The 18,550-nt window shown below is 36.0% G+C and overlaps 1 protein-coding gene across 10 annotated transcripts in view; it reads left to right on the top strand.

Moving 5' to 3' along the window:
- PHF21A (PHD finger protein 21A) overlaps nt 1-18,550 on the top strand; it is a 132,211-nt gene that overhangs the window by 32,543 nt on the left and 81,118 nt on the right. For 5 of the 10 annotated variants that reach the window (XM_039705233.1, XM_039705227.1, XM_039705225.1 and 2 more), the window contains 3 exons: nt 2,254-2,389; nt 6,611-6,643; nt 8,742-8,828. In XM_039705233.1, the coding sequence (XP_039561167.1) occupies nt 2,336-2,389; nt 6,611-6,643; nt 8,742-8,828 (174 nt within the window). In that variant the 5' untranslated portion in view covers nt 2,254-2,335. The remainder of the gene's footprint in view (nt 1-2,253; nt 2,390-6,610; nt 6,644-8,741; nt 8,829-18,550) is intronic. The other 5 variants (XM_039705234.1, XM_039705229.1, XM_039705232.1 and 2 more) reach the window with 1 other exon arrangement.

Below are 18,550 nucleotides of genomic sequence, written 5' to 3'. Positions count from 1 at the left end.
GAATTTGGTAACTTGACCAAACCTAAATGAAATATATTTTTCATGTTTATACCCCTAAAAACATAGCTAGGCTGAGCAACTACTTTTTTTCTGCAAGGCAGTGTCACTTTTTCCTTGAACCTCTTAAAAATTAATTTTGAAAAATCTTGCTAGCTGTTCAAGGCATAGATGCAATTAGCTTGGATTAGTTTTTATGAACCATCAATACTGCAATTTCTATCTGTCAAATTAAGTCGTGCACTAAAAGAAGTTGCTCAATCTTCATATGTTCTTTTATAGAAACACTGTGTCATATTTGCCATGAACATGTTTTGGACCTTACAGTTACATATATTTAAGTGATGGATATTTTTTACATTCTTTTGGATCTCTTTTACCTTCAGTTGAGATAACTGGTTTGCTGTTCTGCACTTCAGTTTGAAGTTAGCATGTAGCTGCAGAGCAGTGCAAACTATTCATCATGGGTGCCTTCTGATTTTTTGAAGACACACTGAGAGAGAAACTGACCATATCTGCCTGTCTTTACCCTGAAACTGAATTTCCAAGGGTCAAAAAGTCTTCTACCCTCTGCAGTGGGTTCCAGTTTTCATTAACCAGTCTCCCACGTGGTTTTCTGAAGCATGGCTTCTTTTGAAACTGCAGTAGTGGGGACTCAAAGCATGCTGTAATTGTTCTTGTCAGTGAGTGAAGTAATAATCCGTGATTCTGTTTTCTCATTACTGTTTGTGGTAATAGGACAGGGAACTCTATGTAATTTCCATGTATCCCTTGATACAGATTACAATTTTATAGGGACTAGTGCTGCAAAGGCAGCTGTTTTCACTCATCTGTGTCACATGTGGGAGAGGCCCTTGCAGAAGGTCATTTCTTGTGTTGGCTGGGAAGTTTGATCAGGCCTTTGTTATTTAAATAGGTAACTTTAGGCTAACAGCAGACAACACTGACAAAGAGTTAAAATGTAATGCTTTTTAACTCCCCTTTATAGTCTACTCTTTTTGTAACATATTTCTGTTTGAAAAGATAAATGATAAATAAACAAAACACTTGCCTTCAACCTTTTTTTTTCAGGACTTCACAAATTTGTCCACTACTTCAGTTTACTGTAGTGAGACAGCATTAAAATAAAATTCCTTAACTTACGGGAATTACTCTCTTTTTACAGCCTGCATGTCTAATCAAAGCTGTCAGGATCCTTTTGAAAACATTGTAGTCTCATTAGGAGGGCCTCTGAATTGGCAACAACACCTGTGCAATGAATGTGAGCAATTTTCAAAGAATAAAAAAAAATATAGGAACTATTTTAACACTGCAGCAATTCCTTAATTGTGGTGTCTGGATGGAAAAGTGACTGGAAAAATTGCTATATAATATTTTCCAGTGACTTTCATGTATTTGCATTTATAGATGTTTTTACATAGGTTCCTCTATGATTTGAGCCTAGGGGAATCTTAATCCTGTTTCAGAAGCTGATACTTTTAACATACTTCTGAAAAAAAAATCTCTTGTCCAGCATTCAGGGCTTTTTGAAGTATTTTTGATAATGCTTTTCTGTGTCAGAGATTGGAGGGATTAATTTGTTTGTAGTACAAGTGAAGATGCTAAACTTTATACTTATTATCTACAAGTAGTTTTCCAAGATTAAAAAGATTATAAAAATAATCTTTTTGAAATGTCTTGTGCTGCTTAATATCACTCTTCTGTTCCTTCAGAACAGATTTCAACTGAAATTACTACCTTGGCACAAACTTTAGACGATGAGTTATTAATATATTAATGTTGTTCTGTTAAATAACATGCACTGTCCCATCTAAGAACAGCTCTATAGTGTCACAAAAGAGGGTTAATGCATGCAATACATTCAATTTAACTATTTATTGTGGTTGTAGAATTTTATTCTCCAGAGTAAGTTTTCATCTACACAGATTTTTATAACATTCTCAGTAGTTAAATTTGCTAACTTAATATGCAACTGCAATAGGATATTGGTAGGAAATAGCTGCCTGCAAACTAAGATAAGGGATAAGTATGTCAACTTTGGGATATGTGGGAAGTAACAAATTTGGCAAAATGACTCCAAGGCAGGCATTTTGTAGAGCCTGCAGATTTCTTGTGTTCAAAAGACTGACTGTATTTAGGCTAGAAAGCTGCATTTGAATATAGTTCTCTATTGAATTCCTGGTGTGTTATAATCTCCTTTTTTCAAACGGTCTCTTCTCCTTCACTAACCAAAACAAAACCTTTATTTTTCTATAGGACTGGTGTTAAAGAGGAAACCAGAAACTAAAGGCACTGGAATCAGCAAAGACACTTCTAGAGAAAGTGGAGAAGGTAGAGAATGGAGCTGCAGACTCTACAGGAGGCTCTGAAAGTGGAAATTCAGGTTCACCAGGTAATTTATGTACTTTCTTACTTTAAAGCAATAGCAGCATTAGTACTGCTAATTAGTATTACTACTAATGGGAGCATTAAGTAGTAGCACTACAACTATAATAATAATTGTTTTATAAGCTTGAAACTACTTCAGAATATTATACTCTGCATTTTGACCTGACCACCTGTTGTTTTTTAGCAAATGTGAAAAATCTACATATCAAACTGTGGGTGGGGATTTTTTTGCTTTGTATTTTGTAGCAGTAATAAAAACATTCTGAAAACAGTGTTCAGCTGCTTCTGTCTGGAAGGTTTTTCTGATGTTCTGAAGCCAACTTCAGTATTCAGTTGGCAGTGGAGGAATATGGTGGAGGAACTTTGAAGTGAAAGGTATATAGTGCTGCATAGTTTAATCTGGTGCTTCTCATCTGGAATGTCTTCTACTTCAGTAGCTTCTAAACTATATTTTTGATAACCAGAATGTTGTAGTGCTTGGGCTTTGTAAATTTTTACATGTTGGGTCTTTTTACTAGTAACCTGTTCAATACTATATGGCAGCAAGGTGCAGTTTGCCATTGATTTACATTGTCAATGAGAAACTATTACAAGTAATGATACTAAAACCTGATGTAGTAAATATAGGAAGACATATGCATATTAATTCTTGGAAGAAAATTATTACAGCCATAGACACAGACTAGCTGCAAACTTGAAATGTTGAATTTAACAATGAGACCTTTTCTAAACATAGTTCTCAAAGTATTTCTGATGCTCTTCAGATATCTGAAACTCACAACTGTTACACAGTGGATAAAAGAAATACATGATAATTAACATTGATCAATTTAGTCCATCATATGAAATTTGGAAAATGTTTCAAAATTACTTGGTGAGTTGTTTCAAATGTGATCTGGATGGCTTGTTCAGTACTTGTGGCAATGGTGTGCATATTGCAAGAACTTGAATAGGTGAATTGGTAAAATCAGGCTATGTCTGCTTTAACAAAATATAACTTACAGCCCAGGAGCAAAACCTGAAAAAGCTAAGGATGGATTTCCAGAACTATGGATGAGTATTTTGCTCTCCTCAGTAACTCCAAGGTCTTTGTAGTCAAAACTTCAATGACTTTTTTTGTGGAGGTAAGGAAGTTCAGAAATTACCATGGCATTTTGCTGCAGACATAGAAATGTTTAAGGCCAGTAAGTACTTTTTTCAAGTATTAGCTACTGTAAAGCAATCAAAATGTTAATCATTCTCATTTTAGTATGACAGTGTTTACCCCTTGTGTGCATCTTCATTTCCCTTTATGCCCAAGTGACCCAAAAATTTTAAGACTGTGAATTTTGAATAACTTTTAGTATCTGTTCACAATGAAACTGATGAACAGGGATGAAGACTGAGAAATGTCTAAAAAGACCGTTTTTAAACAGCTTAAAGTTGGTGGGGTTTTTGACTTTCTTTGCTTTAACTTTTCCCAGTTGCCATTAAAAGTGAGCTTTGCACAAAAATCAGCTATAATTAGATTTGGTTTTAGTTTGTGAAACTAGAAAAACCATTATATCAGAAGGTTGTCTTTTTTAATTCAAGATGCTGTGTATTTCTATAATTAAAGCTAAGAAAAAATCTATATCTTTACAGTGGAAAATAACACTTGCAATGAAATGTTGGGTGCTTCAGTAAAGGTTTTGTGAACTATGCTTGCATGGTTATTGCTTGTCAGCATGCACGCTGATAAACATTAAACTGATTTTGACACTTAAAAAAAAGTCTTCAAATGAAATGCTTGAACTTTCTCATATAGCTCTGAATTTTGCAACCTAAAGAGATATAATATGCTCCTACTTTTCACTCGGGATTTATGAAGAAATGTCTCTTGTCATCTTTTACGTCTTTAATATTTCTTTTTCTGAGGACTCTCTAACAAAGCTTGCTGACACTCACACAGTTGTGGTTTGTTGTCCTGTTGGAAGTGGTGGACAGGTGTCTGTGATGAGCATAAGGAATTCAGCTCAGCTCTGTAGCCAAACCCTCCCAGCTTCCTGATGCAGCGTGTTGCCTGTGACCACTTACATGGCTGTACAAGTGATGCTCAGTATGATGTGGTTTTGTTTGTAGAATAGCTCCTTGGGTTTTGCCTCTTCTGTTTCACTTCCAGAACTCTGTCTGAAGCTTTCATAATGCTGCTTTGGCAAAGTGTATCTAAAACTACCAGTAAGAACCCCAAAAAGGTGTTTAATTGTTCAGAAAAAGCTACTTTTTTTGTCTGCTTTCTATGATCAGGGAATCCAGCATGAATGACACCTGACCAGATCACTTCTATATGAGTGCACAACTGCAATATTCAAATGTCTTCCATGTCAAAGCTATATTGCTTGTCCTGAGAAGAGATGCATCTAAGTCTAAGTAGTTTATTCTGCTGCTGTTTTGACTTAATTAAGATAAATTTGAAGCAGTCTACTCTTCATAATTTTGATCACAAGAGGTGTTAAAGGACTTGTATTTAGCTATTCTTACAGAAGGGTAGAGTTTCACGGATGATTCCTCAAGCTGATGTGTGGAAGGAACCTTAAGCATCCTTTTCTTATTTCATGGCAGAAAGATTAGTAGCTTTTAAAACACCTTAAATTTAGCTTATGTTTGAGAGGAATATTTTTTTTTCCTTAGGATTGCATGACGTAGTAATGTGTGATCCAAAAATTTAGCAATATTTTATGAGGAGTTTACAGTACTGACTGTATTGTCTTATGACTGCATCTGCAGGAGCACTTTATATAAAAACTAACAGATTTGTTGCTTGTCAAGCTCCGATGTGGCAGGAAGCACTGAGGAAAAATAAGCTAAGTCTGTTCCTGTGATGCCGAATGGCAGCATGACGAAACAATAATATTCAGAGTAGATAAATGCCAAGTGATGCACTTTGGAAGAACAGGCCCCGTTTTGCATCTGCAATAGCAGGCTGTGAACTGGCTGTTGGCATCATGGAATGGTTTTTGCAGTATGGAGTACTTGAGTGTTGCACGTAGTTTTAAACTTTGTCTCCAGATGAGAGAGAAAAACTAGGGAATTATGGAAGAGTGCCAAGAGTGAACAAAGCAAAGGAATGATTTGTGCGTGAGGAGTCATTCAGTCTGAAGAGGTGAAGACTGGTGGGGGAATATGTGGCATGGAAAAAACGTAAGAAGGAGCTGCATAGAGAAGCAGCCATAGAATCCTACAGTGTCTTAAGTTGGAAGGGATCTGTAAGGATCATCAAGTCCAGGTTCCAACTCCTCTTGACTCAAGTCAGCTCTGGTTTTCTGTAATCGTATTAGTCCTTTATGCTTGCATTGAAAGGAAACAGATTCAAAAGAAAAAGGAGGTCATCCTTTTACATAAGAGTCCTGTAATTTAACTTGGGAACTTACGTTCACAGAATCTAGAATGGTTTCCTGGTTCAAAAAGTAATTAAAGCAGATCAGTGAAAGAAATGTGTGTTAGTAGCTACTAAACCTAAGACACAATCTTTGAAAACATTAGAGAAATAAATTTCTACAAATTTATAAAAAAAGATCTTAGGAGTTTTTGGTTTACATTGTGTCTTCATTCTGGGCTCTGGTTTTCTTTGGTAACTTTTTCCTTGCTTAGCAATAGACAGCATTCTCCTGCAGCTGCCTGAAGGAAGTGAGAGAGGAAGAATAGTGAATGCTAACAATCTGTCTGTTTTCCTTTGGGTGTAGAGGGCATCTCTTCTACAATGATCTCAATCTCTCTCTGAGGGAGAAAAGTGGCAAAGATACTTCTGAACATGGGTCTTCCATCTGGTACCAGCCAAGTCAACACACAAGCAGGGCTTTAGTACTTGAAACATTCTGCCCTTGAATATACAAACAGCTTTTGTGCCTGCAGCAGATATCTGTGGTTTGTGCTTCTTGTGACTGCAAGCAAAGAGGCCAGCAATTCTAGAGGAGGCACAGCTATTAGATTATCTTACCCAGCTGGCTTAAATTGTCTTTCAAAAGCATCACTTGTTCAAGAGCTGTTTAGGAGGAGCAAAAGTGATGGCTTAATACAGTACTTTTACTGTATTAATAAGAATGGGTTTGGAAATGTTATAATACTGAACTCCAGGCTTTGCTATTGAAATGCTGTAAACAAAATATTTTGCTTTTACAAAGATTCTTAAAAAATACTGAATTTTAAATTGTTCAAGATATTTGTAATGAAAGTTTTCATTGTATTGTCGCTTTTCTTTTCTTTCTAGAAATTGGTTGCCCAAATGAAGCAAGATCCACAGGTAACTATTTATTTTTATATTGAATAATTTCCCTTAAAATGCAGGAAATAACAGTGCATGAAGTAAATTATTTTAGTTATTTCTAGATCACCTTTTCCTTGCTAACACAGTGTTTAGATGAAAAGTTGTTCATAAGTTTTTGAACAATGGCTGTTGGATTGTTTAAAACAAAACCAAAATTCTTGCTATTATGGGGCTTTTTGCCTCATGCATATTCTTAGTAGTTTAAATCAAGTGACTTTTCTGGGCTGTGGTGCAGTTCAGATGAGCAGTAAGTTTCTGATTCTATTGGAAGCTGCTCTCTAGAAAAGCTGCCATTATTCGCAATAACTTTTTTTCATTTTTGGAGTATCAGAAGGTTTACAGTACAAGAAGAGAGAGGATATTCTGTCCAAAAAATTTTGTCCAAACAATATAGCTTAAGGTTGTGTTGAGATTGCCTGTCTTGGGTGTCCTACCAGCCCTGTAGTGTCCATAGAATGGACACTTGGCCTTGGGAAGTTTCAGAGCTTCTGAAGCTGGATAACTGGACTCCCTGTATAGACAGCAGAAGTCATCCCTTTCTCAAAGACTGCGTAAGGTCCCTGGGTTTTCTTGTACAGCAGTTAAACACTCCTGGGTGCTGGATGGGGAGTGCTCTGGAGCTCTCAAACCAGTCTGAAATGTTAAGTAGAGGGATAAAGGCTGCTCACTCGAGGCTTGCTGTTAAGAGCTCCCATCCCCATACAATAGTAAATGTCCTGTGATTTTCTGAATGTACTTTTTTTCCTGAGCCCATTGAAGTGAGAAGACACCTTTTAATAACACTCAAGCAGTTAAACCTCTGACAGGGAGGGTTAAGCAGGGTGTATTGGAAAATCTGGTTTTTTGAATGTTATTCTGATGGGATTGGATAAGAGCTGCTGCTCGTATTTGCTGGTCCAGTCTGCTAACAATTAGTCTGCAGAGCAGTTCGCTTTCAGTTCATACTTGCTGAAACTGAGGTCATGCTGCAAGCAGCCGTGCAAAGTTCCTAAAATCAGGAAAATATAGCTGGTCCCTGTTTCAAATGCTCTTAATGCATTTTTATCCCAGGTTATTAAGTAGAATCTAGAAGTAGGGAGGATGACTGGTCAATATCTGGTTTTGTTGGAATCAGAGACTATTTGCAAGCTAAGATCAAAGTGCATTTCAAAATTAGAGGAATGTAAAAATAGGGAACATGCATGAACTTCCTGTGATGATGTTAGTCATGTGTTTTAATATTTCGGCTTAGCAGACTAAACCTGCATAATATAGTATGAAAACTTTGCAACATAATTGAGACCAAAAAAGCAAGAAAGGACAAAAATTAAGGAGAACTTGAATTCCTGTCACATTTCTGCAGAGCTTCACAGGTTTTAAACTAAGGACAGACGTTTCTTTAATTTTTTTTTATTTCTGTAGAAAAGAAAAAGTCCTGGTAAAAATTGTTTTCTGTCTGCATCTTTCTAGTGTTGCTTATGGCTTTAGAATCTCAAACTTTGAAAAGTGCTACTCTGAGCAAAGTGCTAATATGAATGATGTGTCAAGGCAAATGTAATTCTCTTTAGCACAGTCTAAGGCATAAGCATACATGGAAATAAGGACTTAAGTATGTTTGCCTTCAATTGATATATGTGTCAATTAAGATTTAGTAGGTGTGCTTGATACTCTGCATAGTTAAGTGTAAATGTCTATGCATAAGTAGCATAGGTGAGAATGTTTTAGATAATATACCATAGTGTACTGTTGTATACAGTATGATATTGTTGTATTACATATTAACAAACTTTTATTGTTTAATTTGTAAACTTGATGAAATGTACAAATGTGCTTTATAATGTGATAAGCACTAATGGATGTTTTAATGAAATCTTCTTTCCAAACTGGGTTATCTCTTTGAGTGCTAGCAAGGTCCTCTGATTATTGTTGCACTCAGTGACTTTAATAAGGCTTTGTTGAGCCATTTGAATTTTATTGGCTGTACATCCAGAGGTGCTGTATTTGTAGTGTACTATGCAAGAACAAAACAAACAAACAAAAAAACCCACGTCCCTGGTACTACTCTTTGTTAACAAATGGAATATCTTTCTCACAGATATTTTTTCTTTCTAATCAGAACGCTGATTTGAAGAAACAACTTCATGAACTTCAAGCCAAAATCACAGCTCTCAGTGAGAAACAGGTAGGAAAACAGAGATGTATTTTTAACACTGTGTTCTAAAGATGTCTCTTTTCCCAGCTTCCAAGAGAGCTGCTAAATCTTTAAGTGCAAAAATAAGTGTGGGCAACCAGACATTTTTGATTTTTATTTGATTTCTCAACAAAGGATAGAATGAGTTATTGTGAGTCTATTAAACAAGAAACTAGTTTAATCAGTGGAAGTTATAACAATTTTTCTTGTGTTGAAACTAACATTTTATATTAAGCGAGAGGGAAAAATGGATTCATTTTGTCATTCTCTTTATTATTATCTTGAAACAACTTCTGAAATCAACCATTCTGGTTTAGACAAATCTTTAGATTTTGACTTAGTAGGTCGACACTGTGTGTATAGGTGAGTATGCTGGAACTTTTCTTAATGTCAAGACCAGCTAAATGTATGTCAGTTATGGGTACTTAATAGACAATTTGAAAATTAGTTGGATGCGTTTACCATGATAAATTACACCACAACTGTCTTATGCTTGCCATTTGGTAGGAATTCTGTTTGACAGCTCTAAAGTATGAGTAATTATTACAACTGAATACTTAATGGAAAGACTGTTGAACTTGGAACATGGGCCTTGTGAATAGCAGGAAGAAAAAGATGGAATATTGAGATATCTACAGAACTTATTTTCACTTTTTTTTTTAAACATAAAAGAGCAACACATGCACAAACCCGTCATACACCACGCTATTCCATCCCTAGTAAACTGACTTAAGCAGTCCCTTAATTGTGTTGCTTAATATGTCAATAATGCAACCAAATTAGATCAATAGATTAGACCTTTGAAGAGGAAAAAATTTTAGAGCATTGGTAAAATGCATGAGTGTCACAACTAAATACCTCCATTTGTCTGTTACTGGCTGCATGTGTTCTGAGTATTACTATCCCTATAAAAATAGCTAGGCAGTGATTTACATTTATCTAGAAATTTTGTTTACTGAAAAAAATATAGTATGTTTTAATAGGGGAACAGTGAATCTAGGATGAAACATGTAAGGATAATAAGGAAAATTATTTTTTAATGAGAATAGTAGTTCAACAAAAACTGAGGTTTTGCTGATGTGATAGCATGTCTCTCTTGAAGATGATTTATTCTCTAAAACCAGCATGAGCCTCTGCATGTGGCTATGTCTCACAGCAAGCTGTTTCAGGATTCTCTGGTAAGCTCTGGATGCCCATGGTAATTTGAAAATGAGCTTGTCTTGATGCCATGAAGCAAGCTGTATTGACTACGAGTTCACGTGATGAGCATGGACAGGCAGTGAGACACTGAGTGGAATGTAAGAAAGCAAGTACATCCTACCATAACTTTTAAACTTGTATTTATAACTCTGTAAAGTTATGCTGCAGAATGGTCTGTACTAACATGTATTTTAAATTCCCCATCACTAGAAATTGACCTATATTTTTTTCTACTGAACTCAAAGTGCTAAAGTACACTTCTTCATGGGATGAACAGGGGTTAAAGTTTCCAAAAGATATTGAAAAATAAGTTTGAGTTTTCTTCTACCACACAGTGAATACAGTCTGTATGAAGTCACAGTTGTTTCCTTCTTTGTATTTTTGTGGGTTTGATTGTCAGAACTACAGTAAACTTCTCCATGATTGCTGAAGTTTAAATATTTTGCTATCTCTACTACTGGACTGCAGAGCTTCCAGTATTCCAGATGATAATGTTGTTAAAGTAGTATGTATGCTAAAATGCAATGGTCGTGGTAAGTAAAAGTTCTGGGAAAGGAACCACAACTTCCCTGTGCAGAGAAATGCTCACTCCCTCTTAATTTGCAGGAATCTGTTGTATAGAAATCTGTGGCTTAGTAATGCAGTTAAGCAGCACCTTAGAGACTACAGCAAAGCTCTTCTGTTTTCACTTTCACTTTTCTTCAGGAAAAATCATTATTATCAATTGCTTTATGGGTAGGATATTAATTAGCAATTTAATTTTCACACAGCATGGAGAAATATGCAGTTTTGCACAGTAAATATAGTGGTTTATTTTGTGCAGTGCTTGTGTTAAGAAGGGGTGCAACATGTGTAATCTGTACTCTTGTTTAGAGCCAGGGAGTTCTGGTGCCTGATATCCAATGAGTAAACTCTCAACTGGGGGCCCAGCTCCACTGTGGACAGTTATAGGATGCGTAATGATCACTGTTCAATAAGCTTTTAATGAAGTTTGAGAAACTAAAGTTCCAGCCTATGTGGTGTCCCTACTTGGAGACATGGAGCTGAGATGCTGGTGTTAGAGAGGCAGAATAATGAAGTATTTTTGGCTTGTGAAATGTTATGTCAGCCTAATGCGTGCTTTTTCTTTGCTCTGTTATTTAATGAAGTTGGATGAAGACTTGTGCAAGAACCAAGTCAGCGGTAGGTTTAGCTAAAAGCTTTTAGTTGCTTTAGGACTTCCTTCTGTTTCTGAGGCATTGTGAGAGGAGTGCCGACACTTGCTGCCAGTCGCTGCAGTGATTCATAGTGGCTGAGGTGTCTTGCTGAGAATTAATAATGACAGTTCTGTTCAGAAGTTTGTGAAATTGAGGAGATCCGGCAAAGTACAAAAAGAAAGCTAGTAGGCTGTACAGTGTGTAGGCTCAAACCTAAAAAAAATTGTTACAGCATAAGGTATGTCATATATTCATATGTTTTTTGAAAATGTCAGAGGTTAAAAGAAAGGCTTTGATTTGTTACACCTGAGAGATGATGGAGCAATGGATGCTGTGTGTTAACACTTGAAAGGAAAGCTGCAAAAAGTGAAAAAAACTTACTTGATGATAACTTGCATTTAAAGGGCTGTAAGCTTGAACCCTTCAGACTAGTAGATTTCCCTCTGCTAGTCTCTTTGTATTATTTTTACAGAGTTGTAAACTATGCTTACTTTTCTAACCTGTGGGCAATAAGTGAAATTCAGTTTAATAGTCTTGCTCCTCAGCTATAAATGTGAGACCTGCAGCCTGGAAACTCTGAATACATTGGTTTTTTAAATGGTTTCCTCTTTCTTTCCCAACCCCCCTCTTCAGTAAAGAAAAGTCAAGAGTAAGTTTTTCAGAACAGTTGTAATTGCCAAATCTAAGGCTGGGTTGTACCCAACCCAAATGTGAATTAATTCTGTGGCTTTGGAGCACCGTTTATTTCTATGCTTTCTCATCTTTAGAAGAAATCACAATCAAAGTCTAGTACTTTTTCCTTTGCTTTTTATTCCATGATAGTGTCTTCTCTTGGCATTTTGATTTGTAGAATTTTACCCACAATTACTTTGCACTACTCAGATTTCTCTGGGTTAAATACACTCTTTACAGTACAAAAACTTAAAGAATGTATTTTAAATTTTTTTCTGTGAGGAAGTTTTTAGTGTATACTACTTTTTTGTTTTGTTTGTTTTGGGGAGATGGGGTGGAAATTGTTACCAGTGACACTGGTGAAAGGCTGAGGTAGAGCAGGGCTAGCATAAAGGAGGAAGGGATGTAATCTTGAAGCAGTACCTTTTCTTCTGCCTCCTTTCCTTTAAATTAATAGTTAATTTAAAAAAACAAAGGACATGCACTTACAGATACACATGACTAAGTCTCTTCCTGTAGTTGCAGTGAAATTCATTGTATTTCTAAGAACAGTGTTGTGAAAACTAGACTTGTATTCTAATGTATTTCCTCTTGACATGTAAATAATAAAGTGGATCCCTTTGTTGTTTTGATTTCTATATATATGCAGGAAAAAGTGATTAAAAATAGTTGTCAGTATATATATGCTATGTGGAGATGCTTGTGGTTTTATTTTTTCATGGGGGAAAATCTTCAACATATGTTATTGTGAAGAGCAATTGAAACTGTGGAATATAATTAGAAAAAATGTACACCATAAAAACAAGTTTATTATTATGAATAGGCAAATCTAGTCAATTTTGCTTGTATTTAGAGTTTACAGCAAATTGAGATAGATGAGGTTATTCTAAGTCCTGTATGTTCAGGGTGAGACTCCTTTCAACCTTGCCACTAAATAGCAAGTAATGAGAAAGGGTATTTGGGATAGATATAAAAAATGGCAGAGTAATTTAACTATGGTTTTGTATAATTGAATAAAAGTAAACATGTGGTTTAGATTGACAAAGGAAACTTGTTATTTAAGTTTCCAAAAAATGTCAGGAATAGCTTTTAAGCATTACTGTTGCTATATTTATTACAGGTACCATAACTTAGTAATGAAAAGATTGGTAGTGTGCATAAATTCATCCTATGAGACTGTTCTTCTTGAACAGTTGTCAATCATAGTAAAGGTGAATTTTTATGGAGGCTTTTTGAGCACATTATCAGAAAATTGTTCCCAAAACATGTTCCATCATCTTCTGTGAAGAGAAGCAGCAGTGTTTGGTGAGAGGAATGTAAGCTCAAGAAAGCTAGAGAGCAGGAGGGAAACTGGGTACAGTTAACAGGTAAGAAAGAGCACTTCATGCTTGTGCATGAGAAGGTGGGCAAGGTATGCCTGGATGTTGTAGATCTACCGGATGAACACCATAATTTAGGATTAAAACTCTGGAAATAAATAAAAAGTCACTACTTACTCCTGCCAGTTTTGTCTGGAGTTTCTGATACTTCCTTTCTCCACGACTGATTGAGGACACATTAAAATGCCAGTTATTCTGTCAGGAATGAATCAAGTCTGCAAATATGCCATATGAACATTTAATTACTAATAGCTTGAGGCAGGTGATGCCTAATTTCAGTTCCAGTTGTTTATCTGGAACTGTACATATAAGTGTACTAAGCACTGATCTTTTTTAAGTAAATGGCACAAATGATAAAGATATGCTAATTTGCATGTAACTACAAGAATGCATTTATGCCAACTGTTTATAAAGCAGTTGTAAAATACATGGAAAAAACCTGTTTGTATAATATTTCTTAGGCCCTTTGAAGTAGTCATTTTTTCCTGTCAAAAAGATACTGGTCTATCTGGACATAAGGAGAAGTAAGTTAACTACCTCAGTGAATTGTCAGATCTTTTTGAACCCACTGATAGGTGTGAACAGCACCTGTTTAGAGGTGAATATTCAAAAAATCTGCATAAGCTTACTATTTTAATCTGTGGTATTTATTTAATTTGCATCCAAACATTGTGTGAAAATGTGAATATAATGACTTCTCATTAAGTTATCATCTTCCATATTCTCAAGATATACTCACTGAAGCAAATTTTGGACATTGCACAGATGATCATAGATAGGCAGAGTGCATGCATCTCTCCCTGCTGCCTCTTTTGCCCCAAATTCTCTTGCAAAACTGATGTTATAATCATTTGTATATGACTGAAATATTGCTAAGCTGTCTCAGACCTTTTATAAGGCTTGAATCATGATTAAACCCATACTGGCACGTAAACTTGGATTTCCCATTCTTCTCTTAGTGCAACTGCACCTAGACTTCTCACTGTTGGTTTGTGAATTTAATTTTTGCATATCTAATCTACAATTAACAGGAGAATAACTCAATTTAGGAAATGTAAGTGTCCGTTTTGTGATGTCATTAAAAAGAAGAAAAACTCTCCACACCTCCCCCCCTGCTACTCTTCCCTCAGCACCGATTTTCTGTCTCAACTTTTAAATTTTTGAGTTCATGCTGTATTTAAGCCAGATTTGGAGGCAGCTGGAGAACTTTTTTAATTGAACCAGGTTGGATACATCTTTCATCTTCATATAAGCCAGGGCATAACTCCAAAATAGCCTGCTCTTCTTGAAAATCAACATTGTAGATAGAAAATGGGCAATTAAACTCCTGTATTTCCTTGAAAATCCCCTACTGATGGAGAGAGTTGGTTATTAGATGCTCCTGCGTGTTTTGACTTGCTGGATAACCTCACACATCAGTAGTTATTTCAAGGCCTACTATTCCCTTTTCCCTTTTATACTTGAAGGGAAGACAAGTAAAGCATTAGATGACGATGACTGGGATTTAGGCTGTTTTGTATAGCACCCTTAAATGCCTCTTAGTTGGATGCTGGAAAAAGGGATTAAATCTACTAATGAATTTTTATAAGTTAAAACAGATTAAAGTAGTTCATTTTGCTCTGTTCTGCATGCCTCAGTGGAACAACCTCACAGCCACAGAAACAATATTTTGATTTATTGCAAGTTAGAAAAGGAATCAAATCCAGGGATCTGCTTTTCAGAGCCTTATGTATGGATCTTTAGTTGCTATTGGAATTGTTTGGTCCCCAGCTTTTCTGAAGTGTGTTCAATTTTGGAAGGCAGAAGAGAGAAAGACAGTATGTTCCATGTTTAGAATACAGGCAAAAGCTTGTCTCTGCTGTTTGTTCTCTTCTGCCTGTACTGATTCAAACAGAAGCCACTTCCTGAAATGTGGGGTTTTTTGTGTTATGAGTTACTGACACGAGTACACCCATGGGCTGAAATACTTTTATTACCAAATATTATTTTATTGGTTGGTGCTACACCAAGAACCAGACTGACTCGTAAACAGTGTTAGGTGGTGCTTTCCCTCATATGGGTTATGTGTTAGACCCTCATAAGGTATTGAGGAACCACTCAGTTCAACTCCTGCAGCACAGGCTCAAAAAGGACTGAGATGGATGTGATAATATTGTATTGCTTCTATAATTCTAGTTTGGAATTATTTTTTGTTAATTACACTGGCTTTTACAGGTGAACTGAGGATCCTTTATAGTGGACAAATAAAGAGAAAATACACATTTCTGGAAGTGATTTAGAGAGATGTCATATTAGGGAAGCGTGAGTGGGCCAAATGAATGTACCCTTTATAAAAAGATTTTTTTGGGGTTTCACTTTTCTAACTGAATATTGTCTGTCCTTACTACTCTCACTATGGATTTTTTTCCTTGTTTTGTTGTGGAAATTGTGATAGTCTTGAAGGGCTTAAAGGGTGAACATCCCTAAAGTATTAAAAGGTAAGAATGCTCTTCACAGAGTTTCATGAAGTCTCTGTGCTTTCTTTTCTATATTGACACTGTTGGAGGTAGAGAATGCAGTCTTCATCCTTAGAAAATCTTCATGTTCACTGGTGTGATAATCTGGTTCAGATTTTATTTTCTATTCATGGAATTAGGAGGGGTTTTTTATTTCTTCAAATATGGGCCAAGTCAATGTGAATTCACTATTTCTGGTCTTTGTAGAGAGTCACTTTCTTTCAGTATACTATTCACTTCTGAGTTAACTTCTCAAATACCTTCAGAAACTCCAGAAAGTGTATCGTTTCTTTAGAGCACCTTTTCCCCTGCTATTAGGATTGCAAGTTAGCAGAGGCATCTGACATAGTGTCAGGGAAGATAAGTGGTGGCCAGATCAAATGTAAGTTTCCTTGGTATGGTTTTGTTTTTGTTTTAATTAGGTCCAATATTCTTTGAGCTTCTTTTTATCTCCTTTGTCCTAAGTTTGTCAAACCTGGTAGTGAAGTGCAAGGGGTCTTCTTCAACTTTTCTCACTAATAATAATGTAACAGGTTAATTTAGGCTGTAGTCACTGCAGAATTCAATGGAAATTTTGCTGAAATGAAGTCCAGATGTGGGGGAGACACCACCAGGAGGTAAATCAGACAAGGGAACCAAATTTTTACTGTTCTGTGTTGTCTTTGTGAAGGCAACTCTCACTCTACTGACTATAGAAAACTAATAGGAAGATTAGGCTTCAGTTCATTACTTCTTTTCCCTACAGAGTTTATCTGATGTGTTCCATGAAAAAGAATTCTTGTTCTATTCTGTCTCTTTTTAATTTAAGTGACTTCTTACAGTAGACTTAAAAACTAGCAGGGAGAAAGCCCTCAAGTTCCAATGAGCATATCTTCTTTGTCACGTGAACTTCCTCCAAAGTTAGGTGATTCAAGTTAGAAACAGTTAAGAAGATATAATTACTTTTTTCCCCCCTGCCTTTTCTTTCTCAATGTTTCCTCAGTAAAATGTTGGCAATGTGTCAATAGTAAATGGCCATTAGTGTGTTAAAGAGTTGAACCCAGACTGCCCTGTGTAGCAAGGAGAAATGAGCTGGTTTTTTCCTTACTCAATGGGAAAAACCTCAGTGACTGTACTGTTTGTAGAAGGCAGAACTTGTTTATCTTATTTTTCCATTGAAAACAAAAAAATTACATGGGAACCATAATACGTGATGTGAATTTTTGAGATATATGCTTTAGAGCTGTCTGATGTTCTGCAGAACAGCGAGTGACTATCCTTTTATTTTAGACTTCTGAAAATTTGAATACTTGGCAGTATTTAAGCCTGTGGAGTCTTGCTCCATATCCATTCACTCTCTTTATAAATTGCTTCATTTTGAGTCTAGTATGGCAGTTTTTCGGAGCAGCAGTTGGTTCTTTAGAGTTGTGGCCAGCCCAGAGTGCTGTGGAAGTGCACGATTGTCAGCAGCTTTCTAGCATCAAAAGCTCCACACACACCTTTGGGCTAGTAATAAATGCTTCAGCAATCAACTTGGACAAAATTAGGTTCTTGGGTTCTCCGACTCATTCTAAATTTTGTCATAAATCTCAAGAAACAGACATATCCTATTCTCCAAGTAAATAATTTGGGGAAAGCAGTTTACAGCATCCCAGTACATTAAGCTCTTAACATTTGTCTGCTGGACAATTTAAATTGTGTGGCCTAAAGGTACTGTTCTGTTTGAAACGTAGTTTATTAATAACTTCGTATATTAATTTACTTTAAATATTCACTTAGACATGGCTATCACAAAATAGATTGGACTTCAGCAGTTACAAAGAACTGACAAGAGACTCAGTAATTTCTCTCAAATTACTTTTAACTGTATTCAAGTAGTTGCATAGCTTTGTTTCTGACAATTTCAAGAATAAAAAATTAAATTTATGTGAATGTCTTAATTTTTGAGCAAAATACAATTTAGTTAAATGAGAAATGCAGATACTACAAATTCAGTTTTGATCTGTTAATGGGAAGATCTTTTGGAGAGGGCTTTTAGTTGTGAAATCTGGGAGTTATTATGGATTTGCAGATCAATTTGCGTTCTTGAATATTTTCTACAATCTTTTGTTTAGAGCTATGTGCATCTCCTGCTAACAGGAGCATTGGGTCAGGCCCTCAGTGAGTGTCAGTTCTGGTTTTAAAATCTAATAAATCCTATGGCTAGAGTTCAGTAAGCATTGATATGACACCATTTTTAATCTTTAGCTTTTCATTTATTCTACTTCTTAGACTATCTATCTGAAGGTCTGAAGGCCTTTAAATCCCACTTACATGGAGAGCTATAGAGAGAAAACTTCAAGAACTGACACTTAGAATGCAAATGTCTCCAGGTGCTGCAAGAAGTCAAGCAGTCTCACCAAGAGCAGACAAAGAAAATGGTCTGTTGGGCAAACTAGCTTGCCAGCTGGATGGATCTGCAAACACGATTTTTTTTGGTGGTCCCCAAAGTAGCTAGGAGTAATGTTACTCATAAAACCTGAGTACTTAGAAGAGAGGAAATAAATAGCCAAACATTTTCAGAAACAGCTGTACTACCCAGGTGTACCTTACTGATGCTCTACAATACATTTTCCTGGATAAACCAGGTGAAAACACTGCTGATGATTTTGTTGTGTCTTTGTAGTAAATGCCAAATGCATTGCGTTTATCATTTGCTGTAGGAAGGTGCATTATGGTAGTATAAAAATGTGTCAGGTTCTGTATCCCTAAACCTTCCTTTTTCTTTTAAGATTGCAGGCAATAATCAAAGT

The sequence above is a fragment of the Passer montanus genome, unplaced genomic scaffold, assembly GCF_014805655.1.
Source record: "Passer montanus isolate IOZ18808 unplaced genomic scaffold, ASM1480565v1 scaffold18, whole genome shotgun sequence".
In the NCBI taxonomy this organism is placed as follows: domain Eukaryota; kingdom Metazoa; phylum Chordata; class Aves; order Passeriformes; family Passeridae; genus Passer; species Passer montanus.
This window is presented reverse-complemented; position numbering and strand designations above follow the sequence as displayed.